The following is a 16,257-nucleotide window of genomic DNA, read 5'->3' on the forward strand; positions in this document are numbered from 1 at the left end:
CGCATATGAATGTTCACTTGCTCTAAAAAATGCAAGAGATACATAAAATACGCTAGAAATATTAAGTGGCAGAACTACTTTCCATCTATAAAAGAATAATGTTTAAATTAGAATATTACGCATTAATATTTTTATACATAACCCTTCAGGGTTCTAATTTGGGGGGGCAGCACTTAAACTGTTACTGATGCTTGAGTAAAACTGCATTTCCCAGAACTCCACATGGTGGTACAGCCTAAATACTTTGAAGTGTATTATTAAACTCTTCCTCCTTTCATATACAGCTCAAAGAGACTGGGTGTTACTCAAAATAGTTTGTCAGAGATGCTTAGATATTCTTGTAAGAAATTTTAATCATGTTGAATTAAAAAAATATACCATTACTGTTGTACAAAGTAATCGTGTCAGTTTTAACTTCATTTTAATTTCACCCCAATTATGTCATGATTAAGTTAATGGAGTGAGGCGTGGAAAATCAAGTTTTATAGCTTTTAATATTGTCACTGGTCGTCAGTGCTGTAAGAGGGAATATGAGAAAGAATAAATGTTCTCTCAGTTCAGGGAAGGAAGCAAGAAAGAAGCAATGTTCCCATAAATAGAAAATGCATCTAATTTTAAAAGGCAAGGCATGCTTGATGCCTTCCAATCAAATGTTTAATAATCAAAACAAGGTACCAAAAACTTGTGTTCAAGTTGCAACCTACTGTATGAGTAAGCCTGTTTAAATTTTAGAACCTTTAATATGATTCAAACGTCCTTTCTCTATTTGTCTGAAGGATAAACTAAATTGAAATTCCAAGTTTTAAATTGGATTTCTTTTGTAACATAAATGATCCAATTCCACAAATTCTGTAGAAGGAACATAGAAATATAGAACAAGAATAAATGAATTTACTCCCTCTTAATATTTCATAAGCTGCATTTTCACCCACCCACCCACGGTCACTTATGAATTGTGCCATGCTATCCATGAATTATATTGGTAGTAATCTTAAATAGCACATTTCTTGATGTGTCCTTGAAAAACTTTCTTTTATCAGTTTTACATCGTTTTCTGTTATACATGTGCAGGATTATATACAACATACTAACAGGACTAACATACAACTTTAACAGAAGTATCGAACCGCATCCTAATTACATGTGTTGCGTCAGATTGCGAGTTGTGAGCCATGAAAGCTGTCCCAATATGAGCCGTCAGACAGCAGAGCCAGCCAGAATCGGTCAAAGGAAAGTATGAAAGACAGATAATTGGGCTACTTTCTTATATTGCCATGAAACTTTTCATGTACCGTGACACATTTCTAACACGTTATTATTAACATGTTGCTAAGCGGATGCTTTTATGCAAAGTGGCTTACAGTAACTAATTAATACTACCACTGTGTCACTTATTGGAGCTATTCAAGGTAAGTACATTGATCTGAAAAGGTACAAATCTTGCCTTTGTCAGCTGTCAGTATGTGCTCAAGGGTGTACGATAGCAGTGGAAAGGGCTGAACTCCAATGAGAATTCTGCTCCTCACCACATTAGACCATTTACCTGCTGCTCCACAACTCAATATTTCACTATTATTTAATTAATAAAACATTTAATTGCTGTTACAGCTGGTTGTAATTGGCCTTCCTTCTGTGCCCACTGATTGTGCAGGAAGAATAAAAATATGGATTTGATATTTTAAATCAATGTGGTGACAGTACGGGTGAGGTCAGTCTTATACTCATGCTGTTGATGGACATGGCTGGTTAGACACCAAGAATGACCTTATTGACATCATTTGGTGTTTGATAAAATAGGATACTGCATAAGGCACAATTGGGTTTTGATAAATTAACAGGTAAAATAAATTTAAATTTAAAAAAATTTGCTTAAACCTTTTTTTTTTTTGAAGTTTTGTCACAAGAAAAAAAAATTCTGTGTCATTTAGTCAATGTTTTACAGATAATACAGGTTTTGAATGAGTTTTGATTAAAGCATGGAGATGGAAGATTTGTGAATGCAACCATGAAGTATTTATATCGTCTGTTGCATATATTGTACAGCTCAAAGGTGCTGTAATCAAACCTCCTTCTAAAAGTACTGCATTTGTTATACACAGACACGCATGCACACACACACGCAAAAATTAAAATATTTTCATGTTTCAAATGTCATAGCCTTTGCTTCTGATCACCCGCAATCTTTCTTTGCTTACATGCATAGCTTCCATGGCTCCCTCCATGCCAACATTCAATTCCAGTCCAATAGCAGTGGCAGCAGCTCTTCAGTGCCTCTATGGGATTATGGCTGCAGCTGTATGTTGCAATATTCAGTGCTATGAGCGATGTGCCAGACAGTGGCTATGATGTATCCTCTAGTGTGACTCCAGCCCGCATTGACGCACAATACCGTTATGCCTCGGCTGCTTCTTTGATATATACTTAAAGGGTATCTCTATACAGTGTACGGCCATTCCAGTTGCTGTGATGTTGAACATCTTTTGTTGATGCTGATCAGGGCACAGTTTCATGGGAGCCCATGCTTCCCCTTAAAAATAGAACAGGACCCAGCCTCTGAGTTATTGTTAAGTGCCATCAAATCAATGTCAACTTCTGGCAAGCATATAGAGTGCCTCCAGAAAGCAGAAGCGCTGTTTTTAAAACACTCAGTATGAAAATGGAAAAACAGAAAAATGAAATTCCTTTTATTTCCAAGGCTGCAAATTTAGGATTAAACTTTGCTTAGATTTATGGCATCTTTGGCAAGACATACTTGGCATACAGAGAACTGTGTGCTATGCTGAAATGCAACATTTTCTTCTTACAGAGTGGCCTAGTGGATGAGATTTCACTGGGAATTTAGAATTTCAGATTCAGCTGGACCACTGCTGTTGTGCAAGCTACTTAACTGGATTGGCTTCACTAAATATCCAGATCTGAAATCGGCTGTAGTGTAAAATAGTCCAGTCTGTATGTTGCCTCGGTTAGGAGAGTCTGAAAGCAAATAAATGATGTAATGTTTGGGTATCTGTGTGAAAAAGATAAACAAACTAATGGCTTTTTGATGAGAGGAATCAACCCAGGGCTGTCTGGGGTAAGTGTGCCACATTTATGTTTTGAATTTAATGTATGCTGTTCTAAGCTTCGTATAGTCCTGTTTTTTTTTATTTTGTCAATTTCAAGTTGTCTCTTATGTGCTACTGTGCATTAAATGCAGGAGCAGCTTGTCACAGATCAGTGTCCAGTATGTATTCTTTGTACGCAGATATGATAATTTCTGCTTGTTAATTTTGTCATGGGTGGTGCGAAAAAGATGTGCAATTACATTACTCTGTGGTACTCAGCATATGCAGCTGTGAGTATGCTTTTTCACTTTTTAGTTTTGGACACCCCACTTTTTGCATGTACTGTTTGCTGAAGGTACGCACAGTGAAACTGAAGCGCATTAAACTTGCACAAATAACTCTGACAGTTCCCGGCAAGTTGCTGGTTATCATTTTGCGAGACCTGAGGTTGTGTCATACCAAGTCAGATCTCCTTGATCACCCACTTTTCCAAAAACACTCACTCCAGGGCGAGTATATCACCTTAACCGAAACGGACGTGCTAGTCCAATGTCCGATATTTGTCTTTAGCAGAGAGCGAGTGGTATTAGATTGGGGAAAAAAAAAATGCCAGGGGACAAGAGCAGCAATGGGATGTTTAAGGGTAAGAGAGGTGTCTCTAGATGAACTGTTCTAACTTTATATGTCAGTCGGGTTTAGTTTCCTGGACTGGCTTGTGCCTGAATGGTTTATGGTGCAAAGGCACGCCACCCTCTTTGGCTTTCAAATGAAGAATTCGCCCTGTCTCCGTTTCCCGCTGTTCTTCCTCGTCTTATCTTCATTCCACAGCATGATGTGTAAACACAGGTGCACTTCTTGTGGCTCTTTGCAGTTTATTAGGAGAAGCTTATTATTGTGTTAGTCCAGGCGCACGATCAACGAGTGTGTCCTTGTTCATTTTCCTGACTGTCAGTTGCAGCATGGCGGGCGGAACTCCTGATCCGGTCCTCCCAGATCATCCCAGGTCATTCCATCGAGCAGGGCGCAAATAAGGGCAGAAACTGAAAATTAATGGGAGCAGATAGAGAGACATGACAGAAATTTCATTTGAGTTACTGGATTTGTTCAAAGTGTAACAAACAAGAAAACAGTGGCGCATTTGATAAGCCAAATGGCACGCATTGTCCACGAGCAGATATTGTGGTAAATCAAGGCAATTCAGACTGAGCCGTGCAGTACTTGTCAGGAGAGCAGTAGTGAGTGCTCGGGTTAGACAGGTCGATGGTGTAGTTCGTGAGGCAGGGAGTGTCTTTAAAGATCACATTTTGAATGGAAAACTGAGTAAGACAGGGGGTCATCTCTGATTTGTCCCTAGATGTTACTCAACGGCCACACATGCAGAAGTTAGGTACAGGTTTATTTCATGGCAGGAGAAATGTGTGTGCCTCTCTGGGTGTTTGTATTCTATTTGTGTGTCACCGAAGTACATACCGTTCTTGTGCGCCTGTGTGTTTGTGTGTCATTTGGAGTATGAGGAATGACAATAGTAATGGATTTTTCCTCCAGGAAGAGGGCACTGAAGGGAATGAGCGCTGTCTGCAAGGAGTAGGGATTTGTCACAGTGGGTTGGTCAAAGGCTCCACGTACACCTGCAGTGAGAGTGTATGAAACACCAGCCCATTATCTCTCAGTACAGGGGCTACCTGTGCACTTTGTGGCCCAGTTTTCTAATAAGGTCCTAAATCAAAGTGGCCTTCTTTTAAAGGCCCTATGGTTAAAAAAAAAAAAAAAAAAATATCACAAGAAAAATATAGTCGGGCAATGGGCCTATTACGAAAATGGCATCCCGCAGAAAAGCTGTTTTCTTTCTGGCTGCGTAATGGCTTGCTTCCTGTGGTATTGCAATTATGCTGTTTCCTCATGCAGAAGCATGCCATGCCACAGACATGACTGGGACGCGATAACAAAGCAGCTTTGTGTATTAATTGGTGAAATTGTCACTGTTGTGTGTTCCTTTTTTACTGTAGGTGCCAGTGCCCTTCGCAGTTTGAGGGCCTGGAGTGCCAGCAGACCAAGCGCAGTTTCCATGGTGATGGGTATGCTTGGTTTCCTCCCATAATGCCTTGCTTCGAGAGCCACATCTCCCTGGAGTTTATCACCGAGGCTGCAGATGGCCTGCTGCTCTACAATGGGCCAGTGGCCCAGCTTCAACCCTGGGAACCTGAAGACTTCATGGCAATAGGTACAGTCACATGAACATCTTCAGAAACATTTTGAAGCATAAAAATCTAGAAAGTTAAATTAGTTGGAAATTTATCGAAAGATGGAAAAAGGCACTTTGCCCAAACACTTGGCATCTCAAATGAACAGCGTTGCCAGAAACTCAGCAGGAATCATATGACTGGCAAAGGGAATCTGCATCTTATGTAATCCAGCCATATGACTGTATTTTATAAGACCTGCCACATTGTTTTTCATTGCAACGTTTTGGCATGTTTGTACCATGACACTGCCTACGATGTTAATAAGAGTTAATTTCTGATTTCATTCTTTTTCTACATGGTTATGCAAATTACCAGACACATTTAACGTACATTGAAATCAATCTATGTCATGTTTGCGCTTAGCACACATTTTGTCTATGGCAGGAACATAGTTTGGAATAAAGAAATTCACAGTGAAAGTTATTGATTTTGTCTGTGCTACACCCTTGCTGTTATCGAATCAGGAATGGTAAGTGGGCAGTGCCCAGCAGGCTCTTTGCAAGAGCGGTTCTGCTTGGATCATCTAAGCCGGTCAAGGTGCAATTGGAAGGTGATGACTATCAGACGGCAGAAAAGCAATGTCAAACAACACTGGTCTTCAAAATTTTCTAACAAACAAGTACTGCGTGAGGGGATTGAGGCACTCAGAAGATGAGAATGAATACAGCCCAGCAACACCGACAACATTACTCACCAAAAGCTCTCCTATCCTCATTCACTGTTTACTCTTCCATGTTCCCGCTCTTTCAGGATCAACCTATATTCCCATTAAAGTCGTCAAACTGTTTCTTGCACTCACACTACTCTGCTGCAAAACAAATCTTGACTAGATATATCACTGAATCTCACAGAATCATATTCTGAGTTAAGATTGAGGAGTTTTGTAGAAATTCAAAGCGTTGCGGCTGGTATGAATTTACAGATTCATTTTACAGCATGCTGAGCATCCAACAGACAGAAGAAGATTAGCCTTTTGGTGCTTTATACCTTGGAGTCACAACAGCATGTGCTTGAGCTGTTTCTGAGACATATCTAGGGAATATTGTTGTTCATCTTGAGTCTTGTATGAAACAGCTTTATTTTTTTTCCCAATGCATTTCTAAAACAGTTAAGTTCGTTCATCTTCATCTTTCAATAGCAATTTACACATTTAATTTTCTTTTTCATTTAACCTGAGCGGAACTGTAGTTGTGTTAACCTCTTGCTCCACGAACTAATTGACCTAAGCCACTGTCTCTGATCTGACATACACATGTTTTAGAAAAGAAGGAGAAGCATTCCCTTTTCTTCTCCACTGTCGGCAGGTAATATGTCTAAAACAATGTGAAAGACTAAATGATAAAAATGAGATCACCAAGAAGTTTTGATTAAATGCAGAAGCAACTGAAAATCAGATTACCTAACTATCACCCTTGTCCAAAAGCATTAAAGCAGTAATACATAATGCTTTCCTATTCTCCTCCACCCACTGATGTTGTTTGTTGTCTTCTACAGTGGCCAGAGGGTTGCTCCAGACATTTCCTGTTCTGATTAATAACAATTAGATGGTGAAACACTCATACTCCCACTTCCTTGGGTAATTGTTCAGTAGATCTCGACCTGCTTCACTTGTCAGTCCAATGGAAAGTACTCAGAAGCCAGACAGAGCTGGTCAGCGCACTGACAGCTTTGCCCTTTAAGTATACCATTTACTCTTGAGTGGTCCAGTGCTTCAGTTTCAACTTAAAGACCTTTTCTTGATGACTGGAATGGCTTGGATGCAGATATATCAGAATTTACCGGTTTCTGAAGCTCAAGAACAATTTTCCCATCGACAACTGTGCTGAGGTGCGGAGGAAAATTAACACATGAATTTTCTGCTGTAAAGTTGCTGTTATTAATTCAAATAATCTCTACACCCTGAGCTAGGTATAGTGGGAAAGTAGCCATAGACATTGGTCCTGTCTAAGGGCTGTTCTACCCAAAAAACTGCTCCAGTCTGTTTTAAGCTTACCAGCCAATGAATGTTCCCCTGCATTTCATTTCCACTCATAAACCAGTTAAATATATATGACAGATGTAGACTTAGGTTTGTCTGGGCAAAGTAGTCTGCGATGTGTATCTGAACCCATGGATCCTTGCCAATAGCATAGCATCCAGTACACCAGAAGCAAGAGTCCAGAAACTGATTTTTGATAAAAAATTAACTGTATGGATAATCGGTTTTTGTCCCCAAAGATCCAATATTCAGAAACCCATGCGATGTTTAAGGTATTTTGAAGTAATAATCCAATGTGCTACTTTCTGTCGAGAGTTTCTTGTGACTGCAGCGGTGTTTGGAAGCTTCTCATGGCATCCTTCTCCTCAGAGCTCATTGATGGCACACCCACCCTCAAAATTAACCATGGCTCCGGCACACTGGTGTTGCAGTTGCCAGGCAACGTGAACATGGCAGACAGACGGTGGCACCGACTGGACGTGAGGAGCAACGGTAAGGTGAGTGTTTCCGTGGCAACACAATTGTAGCCACCTGCACAATGTCATCAAGCAACAATAATCCCCCTGGCATCTGTTGCTCTTTCAATGTGAAACAAACTGAATATATCACAGTCACCTCATATTACACATTCTTGTTGACATTGTGATAACCCTTGGATGACTGGTCACATGCTGTGATCATCTGTTACAGATTCCATGGCTCCTAAATTCAGATTGGTATGTGAGGCCCAGCCAAGGGGTAATCCTCATAGATCTCATTGCTTCTCCCTGTGGTGTGCAGGATGTCCGCTTCACTGTGGATCGCTGCTCCAGTGCTCTTGTCATGGAGATGGAAGGCATTGGGAGCTGGTTAACTACTGAAGGCCACTCATCTTGTGAGGTCTCTGGGGTCACACCGAATCAAGAAAGGTAACAGATAATTTCCTGCATCTTCTGCTTTTCTCATTGGCCTGATGGTTAGACAGTTGTTGGTGTTTTCACCTTTAGGTATCTGAACATGACGCAAGTATTGCAACTGGGTGGTGTCAACGAGGACCTGCCGTACATCTACCCACAGTTACAGCACAAGCACTTTTCCGGCTGCATCCGAAACCTTGTGATCGACAGCAAGGTACTGTACATTGTTGGCAGCAATCACAACATAGGTTTTCTGGAACATTCTCTAATGTTAAACCTATTTTTTAGCCCTCAACCCTGATCCTGAATTGTATCTCAAATTGAACTCAAATTTAACTCAATTGAAGTTGCATAGCTATAATGTAAAAACTGGTATTTAATGAAATTTTTTAGTCATGCTAGCTTACTGTATTTCAAGATACAGGTTTTCTCACCATAACAAAGGGACCCATAGCAAAAATGATCCTACACAACACTTCCCAAACCAGCTTTCATTGCAAGACGATTTCTGTTCCAGTTTTTTAACTCTTCTGCTGACTCAAATATGTGACACCAAGGATGAGCGAAATATCATTCTACAATGTTCCCCTGATTAGCCTGCTTGTCAGATACAATTGCGAGGGGATGCAAAATTCATGTAGGCCCCTTTTCTATGGCTAAGTCTGGTGCTTGCTGACTGAGACTTCATTGTGTTCACTCAGGTAGAAATTCCACCCCAGTGCCAATTTCGCTGCAGGGGAACATTTACACTTCACTTTTATTATTAGTGGTAAGCACATCACAACCTGCTCCTTCACTGGGATTTGGTATAGATGTTGTCTTGTTGGGAGCTGGTGTAAGCGTGTGACATTTATCTAAAGTTTAGCCCATTTAAACCAGATTGGGGAAACAGACACTCACTCTTCATCCTTGTGTTGTTCCAGATTGTCTGGATCTAAATAAAAAGGAAAATCTTCATACAGGGGATAAAAAGCAGAGCCAATTTTGCCTCGGGGTTGTGTGATATAGCCCTGAGGTTTTTGGTCCTGTCATTCCGCCTCTACACTTTCCGCACTGTTTCTGTCAGATCACTTGAGAGTATGCTGAAAGGGTATTTAGGAAGAGGGAGAGGACAAATGAGCGCAAATAAAGAATTGCAAATGCCACCCTATAAAGGTTGTGTGCAAAATGTTGGGCACTCTGGTCAAATTGCATGTTTCACGGAATCTCTAACTAAAAAGAGGATAAAGCAACCTCTGCAGGACAGCAACTATGGCTTGTTTCTGCATGTTTTAATGCAAAATTATTGATTATTTGCTTAATTTAACATTGAAAAATGATTGTTACATGCGCAGTAGTGTGGAGACACTTTCAGTCGAAGGCTCAAAAATTAACTGACTCATTAAGCCTTAATTGCAACCAGGTGAAGACAATTCCAGAGTTGAATAAATACTCCTGTTCTTGCTTCTCAGAAAGTTTTGGCTGCTCTCTGTAACCATGGGCTCTTCTAAGTAACAGACTGATGACCTCAAAATAAAGAGAACTGACACTTTCAAAGAACTGGGAGGTTATAAAGTGATGTCTACATGCTTCCAGCTTGGAGTTTACACTGTCAGAAGCATCATTAAAAAACAGAGTTTAATGGAAACTTTTAAAATAAAGGCAAGATCTGGGAGACTTGCAAAAACCTCTGGTTGAATTACTCATAAAATGATAATATATTCAGAGCAGAACGCACACATCTCTGCAAAGGACCTGCAGATAAATTCATCTGACATGGGAGTAGCGATTTACATGTTCACAAAATTGTCTTTATAGAGTTCTTAGAATGGAAATCATTCTTATGGTCCCATCATAAAAGTTTGTGTCTGAAATCTTTGTGAGCAAATAGCTATGGGCTGATTAAATAAATATAACTTTTTGGTAGAAACCACACAAAGATGGTGAAGCATTTGAACACTTTAACTGCTAAGCATGACGGTGGACCTGTTATCCTTTCAGGTTGGCCACCAGCACAGAAAGTGTTGCGCAACTGGAATGAAGGATGTATTTGACTAAATATAGACAAACCCTAGATGCTAATGTTCCACAATCAGTGAAGAAATTAAAGGTAAAACTAAGCTGGACTATTCAGCACAAGACAACGATCCCAAATGTATTTCAAATGTTTGAGCTTTGATTTTAGTTGTCCTGCAGACTGTCTGCGCAGACATCAGTGCAAGATTTTGGAAAGTTTTGCAATAGCCTTCAGAGTCCAAAGAATTAATTATTATTGAAAATCTGTGGCGAGATCTAAAACACATGCAAGAGGGATATTTCTGGGCTAGAAGAGTTCTGCGAGGAAGAGTGAGGAAAAAAATTCTTAAGAAAGTGCAGAAAGACTTAGTTGGCTACAAGAAATGTCTGAAAGTTCTCATTTCTGGCAAAGGAGCTGTTACTACTGCTTTGAAAACGCATTCCCCTCCTTGCCCAATCTTCTCAGTTTTTGCAGGTTTTTGCCCTTAAATTTGTTCAGATATTTTTGTCTGTATGAATTGAGCCTGAGAGAGAGAAAAGTGAAAAGTATCATTTTATTTCATTTCCTTAGTATGAAATATAATGAAATGTGCGATCATAGATGTGAAAAAGTAATTTTCATTTCAGTCAATAACTGGTTGTGCTACCTTTTCGCTCTAATGACTGCAGCTAAACACTTCCTGTAGCTCGGTGACCAGGGTCTCACATCGTTGTGGAGGAACCACACACACCAGATTTAATATCAAAAAGCTGCAGAAACTCTGGAAAATCGTAAAGGGGCAAACATAGGTTCTTTAAATATTTAACATGAGTACTGAGTGTCCAAACCTTTATACATGCACATTCACTTGATTTTTATCAGACTGTCAGATTCAGCAAATAAAATGTAACGCTTATTTCAAAATAAGCAGAAATATGTCACGTTTAAGTTTGTCTCCTACGGGTTGTGTTATTTTCTTTTCACTTGGATACTCAATGCAACTTCACCAGTGGCGTCAAAATATTTGCATACAACTGTGCATGTTGGCGAAGGTTATTGCGCACCAGAATCTCTTGACCTTTCCATTGCATCACCTCACTTGTCTTTGCTTCGTACAGCCATGACACTACCACTGAGATTGAAATGGCAAAGAGAACTATGCTCTAATTAAGGCCTTGACTTCATTATGCTTTCTCTCTGTACCTTTCTTTCCACGAACGTGCCCATATTTCTCAGATCTATGATCTTGGCTCCCCCGCGGACTCTGCTGGCAGCTCCCCGGGGTGTCTGATGACGGATGGGAACTGCATGAGTGCTGGCTACCCTTCCTGTGGACTGCGGGGACGATGCCATGGAGAGTGGGGCTCCTTTAGCTGCCAGTGTCCATCTGGGTACACTGGACCCCAGTGTGAGCTGGGTAAGTCTCAAAAACCGGAACGCAGTGATGTCAGCACTGGGTCAGGCCTAGGAATTGCTGTATCACCACACAGTTGTGCATTCCAGTCACAAAGTGGTAGATTGCTGCAATGCACTGCTGCTAGCTGCAAAGTTTTTTCATTTATTTCCATTTTCCTTGACATTTTAGAAGTTACAACATACAAACTGAATAATATTTGTTACATTGGAAAAAAATGGTTAACATTCCCAAATGCTATGTGTTTTCAAAGCGAGGAAAATGCTTCATCCAAGGCTTAATTCAAGCAATTTCAAGGGTGAAAGTCAATTCTGAAAAAGCTCACATGTTCAAGTCATCTTAGATAGGACTTACGACATGGCTCAGCACTAATCATATACCATAGGTGACCTTATACCCCACTACCACATGATTTTTTATCACAATAAATATAGAATCACTCCTTGGTTATCAGTTCACTTTAAGTCAATTTGACTATTAAATATGTTCTTAGGCACAGCATTAGACATCCTGCTAGTAATGTAATCTCCCTTTCTCCCCAACACCAGACTGTGGAGGCAGGTCAGCTTGGGCCTGTGGTGGAATATAGGTTCCACAATCTCACCCCCCCCCCACCCCAAAGCACCCAAATATCCAAGTGTGTATGAATAATTTGCAGTGCATTAAACACTTTACACTGTTTTGAATTAGGGTAAAAGCTGGAATGCTTGCATAACGCGACTGACGGCTACGGTAAAAAATTAAAACTGGCAGAAGAGCATTCAGTGTGAAAGGCGAGGCATGTGCTCCAGATCTGTAGTGTCAAACCTTAGGTCTGTAGACCCATAGTTTTTATATGTAGTCTATTCATCTTCAGTAATGGAATATTTTAAATTAAAATGTGAAAATGTACCTGTTGCTCTATAATGGCACATTTAATAAATTCTACTGTACAATTATTTGCTACTACAAAAAGGTAAAAAAATGCATAATGATCGTAATTATAATTAAAAGTTAAATGCAGAATAAATGGCTTCTGGCACAGTAGCCTGTATTTGACACCTATAGCTAAGTGTCATCTACAAAGTGGAATGAACACACAAAAAGAAAAAAGAAATTGTTATATAAGGTAATATGATGGCCTAATGTATTGGAGAGGCTATTTAAATAAGATTAGCGCTGAATTAGTCTTTGAATTCATTTAGTCTGTGACAGAAGCTGATTTGCTTCTGTAATGCAGGGTGTCTATGTATTCCTGTTTAAAGTGACATATTAAATGTGGTATTATGCAAATCCCATAGAACTTTATGAGATTTTAGTTATTATAGCTTTGAAGGCAAAACTGTGTGCCTTTCTCACCATTTTATTTGCTGATTCATGGAAATGTGTCCCAGCATTACCTGGTGATAAAATGAACTACGTATATTTCTCTTGTATATTCTAATGTTAATTTCCTGTGCAATCATCGTACATGTAACGTACAAGACTACTTTATCATGGGTCATTTAATAATAAGGACTAACCAAGGTGTTTGGAGTAGCCAAGTATATCTGCCTAATCCAGTTACTGATCCTCACAAATAACGAAGTACAACTGTTGATAAGCTGGGTATCTTCTCCCTATGGAAATTTTTTGCGTTTTGTGGCCGGCAGAGGTTCCTGAGTATTCTTTCGATGGGCGAAGCCACATACACCTTCAGCTGGCATCCGCACTCCCGGCCCGTCAGACCCACATTCATGTCTTGGTGCGCACTAGGAAGGACAGCGGTGTCATTGTCAGCCTCATCTCAGAGGAGAGGACCGAATACCTGCGGCTGGAGGTGAGCCAGCCACCTTTGCATTCTGTACGGTTGTGAGTAATCTCCACCTAACCACTTGTTGGCTACAGTTTTTACAGTGATGAAAGAGTTCTCTTGATGTGTAGGAGTAATGCTATTCCTGAGCTGGACTACATTTGCTCTCCAATGATGTTCTACAACGTTGACATTGGTGACCTGCTGTCCCACATCAGGTGTCGTGCATTGACTGGGTGGCGAAGCTCTTATACCAGCGGGTTCCCATTAGTGCACATTTAATTTCCTTAAGTGCTACGAGGGAGTCCTATCACGATTTTTCATGTTGAAATGGCACGTCAGTTGTGGGGGATCACTCAGTAACTGTGGCGTACAGAGTAGCAGCAGCTGTTCTTTAACAGTGCTTCACACCAATAGCATTTTTTATTCTTTCTGCTGCTTTAAATGTTGCATAACACTCTTCAGAAATCCAGTGTTTGGAGAAAAGGAGAGCGCTGTGTTTTCAAAAGGAGTGACAGTTTTGATTTTTCTGTTGGCCGCTTCCAGAACCGCTTGCCGTGTGGGACGCACTCCAGTGCACAGTCACCCTGAGGTTCCTCAACAGGGACATTCTTGCCAGTCCTCACTCAGACATGCCAGACCCCAGACAGGGAACTTCAGAGCACTCTGATCTTCTTTCCTGAGCCATGTTCAGCCCACATCCTTCCCGCATGCTCTGTTCGTACCTTATTGGCCCTGAGCACTAATGCTCTATAGTGCTGGGCAGAATGCCTTTCAGCACCCATTGTGATGCATGGAATCATAGTTTCAGGCACTCTACCATTTTAGCAGTTTCTCCTTTATTTAGCTCATTTTTTTCTGAAGAGTAAATAGGATTCCTGCAGCATTTTTAGAGCTTAATCATTTTTCCAAGTAAACTTATCTGCTGATTCCTGCAGCATACTTCGCTGTTGGAGCCTTGGGTCTTATTGCTGGACTTTGTGTTATCGTTTTTCACGTTTTTTCCTTTGTGTGGATCAGTGCGCTGGTTGGACACTCCGGGACTCGCCAAAGGGCAAACATGAAAGTGCCAGGTCATTATTATGGAATTCAGTGTTACTAGATGTGGCCACATCCAAAGGGCTGTCATCAGCCTGGTCTTGAATCAGCACTGCCACTGCGTCTGAGCAGCGGATGAGGACAGAGCTGGCAGTGCAGGCCACAGTAAAGCAGTCATGTGGCCAAAAAGTTGTAAGATCAACTCCCGAAGGGGGAACTAGTGCTGCTTCCCCTATGTAAGGAACTTCAGGGGAGGGAAATATAATAAGGAAATATAATGCTGTGCTCAGTAAGATGGCATGTGTGTTAGAGAGCAGGATCGGAAGCCCCATATGAGCTCCATTTTCCTCAAAACACTTCAGTCTCTGTGCACCTTGCTCCAAGAATGACTGCCCCACTCCACACCTGCTGGGTGCATTTTGCTCCAGAGGGAATTGGGTGTTAGAATGCCCGAGATCACGCCCATTCGTCTTTAATTGGGGGGAAATAAGCTGTTTTTGAAGCCCACTTTTAGCATGGCAAAGAGCTGCCGCCTACTAGTGCCGCCTGTAATTAATAGTTCATTAGGAACCTTTGAGAAGAACACATTTGAAAAAATATAATAACCCTTGGGCCATCTTAAGTTATTTGTTAATACAATCTCTCATATACTTTTAAGCTGATAATAGGGAGGTGGAATGGAAGGGGCGAATTAGCTGGTCTTTTTTTTGAGATCTGTGCAGTTTGCGAGAGAAGCAGTCGCCAGCGTCGGATGATCTCTCCTCGTTATTTACTTGTTCTGAAATAAAACAGGAGTTTACAAATTATGCTCAGTGGGACCTTTTTAGTGTTTTTGAAATTGAAATGAAGGCTTCGGCAGCTACTCGGGAATGGCAGATAAACTAACATATTCCGATCCCTTATGTTAGGTTTTTCTTTCTTCTGTGTAAGTTGTTGGTGTGGAATTAATATTGCTCTCTCAAAGTCAAATTATTTGTTTCAGAAGCACTTTAAAATGCACTACTTTCCACTTCAAGAGCTGAGGTGGCGTAATGACGTGCAGACATAAGGAATGCGCCCATGGATGTATCTCTTTTAATACTTTCCAACTTCTAATGCTACATAATTGAAAACAGGGTCCCAGTGGGATTCTGAGTGGTAATGCAGAACTGTGCAAAAATGTTTCAGCTGTTTAATTATCTTTCTTATGTTTTGGGAATGAAATTATAGGCGTGATCAGTGGCGCCCGTTCTGCCTTGTTTACTTTCAGTACAAAGTAGCAGCAAAGGGAGGAGAAGTAGCCTTTGTGCCATCAAGGCTTGGTGAAATAACACTGTTTTTGGGAGTTTAAAGGGAGGAAAACGAGTTTCTGGTTTTTATATTTTGGAAGAATATGATGAATAATAATTCTCCCGCTTTGCTGAATTATCTTGGGCCAGTGCTTCAAACAAAGCTTGTGGTGTGTCTTATTCTGTTCATTACGGCAGCTGGTTGTCAGATCTAGTCCCATGTGTTTCAGCGGCCCCCTAATATCCTACTGGCAGCTTTTTGTAGATGCTACGTCTCGGCGTTTCAGGTATTGCAAGGCCTGTTAGTCGTCTTCTACAACCTGGGTGATGGGCACCACAGTCTGCCACTGCCTGGCGAGCGCCTTGATAATGGAGAGTGGCATACTGTCCAGCTGGAGCGCCATGACAATGAAGTCACCCTGCGGCTCAACGGTGGTGGTGGGCGAAGGGAGGTGACAGCTTCCCCAGGACGGAGTCGGGAAATTATCATTGACCCCGGCATGGTGATGATTGGAAACACCTTTCCTTTGAGCAACAACAAGAGCTTCCAAGGTATTGTGACTATGTCAGTATAATAGCATGGTTGATAGCTCTGGGGTCCCGCAGCACCTGAATGGTGTGATTGGTATT

The 16,257-nt window shown here is 40.9% G+C and overlaps 1 protein-coding gene across 1 annotated transcript in view; it reads left to right on the plus strand.

The window, feature by feature from the left end:
• Window positions 1–16,257, plus strand: part of LOC108926278 (neural-cadherin-like) — a 107,127-nt gene that overhangs the window by 80,026 nt on the left and 10,844 nt on the right. Inside the window, exons 23-29 of the mRNA XM_029253661.1 lie at window positions 5,051–5,265; window positions 7,635–7,762; window positions 8,046–8,173; window positions 8,252–8,375; window positions 11,373–11,553; window positions 13,182–13,348; window positions 15,915–16,179. Of these exons, the coding sequence (XP_029109494.1) occupies window positions 5,051–5,265; window positions 7,635–7,762; window positions 8,046–8,173; window positions 8,252–8,375; window positions 11,373–11,553; window positions 13,182–13,348; window positions 15,915–16,179 (1,208 nt within the window). The remainder of the gene's footprint in view (window positions 1–5,050; window positions 5,266–7,634; window positions 7,763–8,045; window positions 8,174–8,251; window positions 8,376–11,372; window positions 11,554–13,181; window positions 13,349–15,914; window positions 16,180–16,257) is intronic.

This window comes from Scleropages formosus, chromosome 7 (assembly GCF_900964775.1).
Source record: "Scleropages formosus chromosome 7, fSclFor1.1, whole genome shotgun sequence".
In the NCBI taxonomy this organism is placed as follows: domain Eukaryota; kingdom Metazoa; phylum Chordata; class Actinopteri; order Osteoglossiformes; family Osteoglossidae; genus Scleropages; species Scleropages formosus.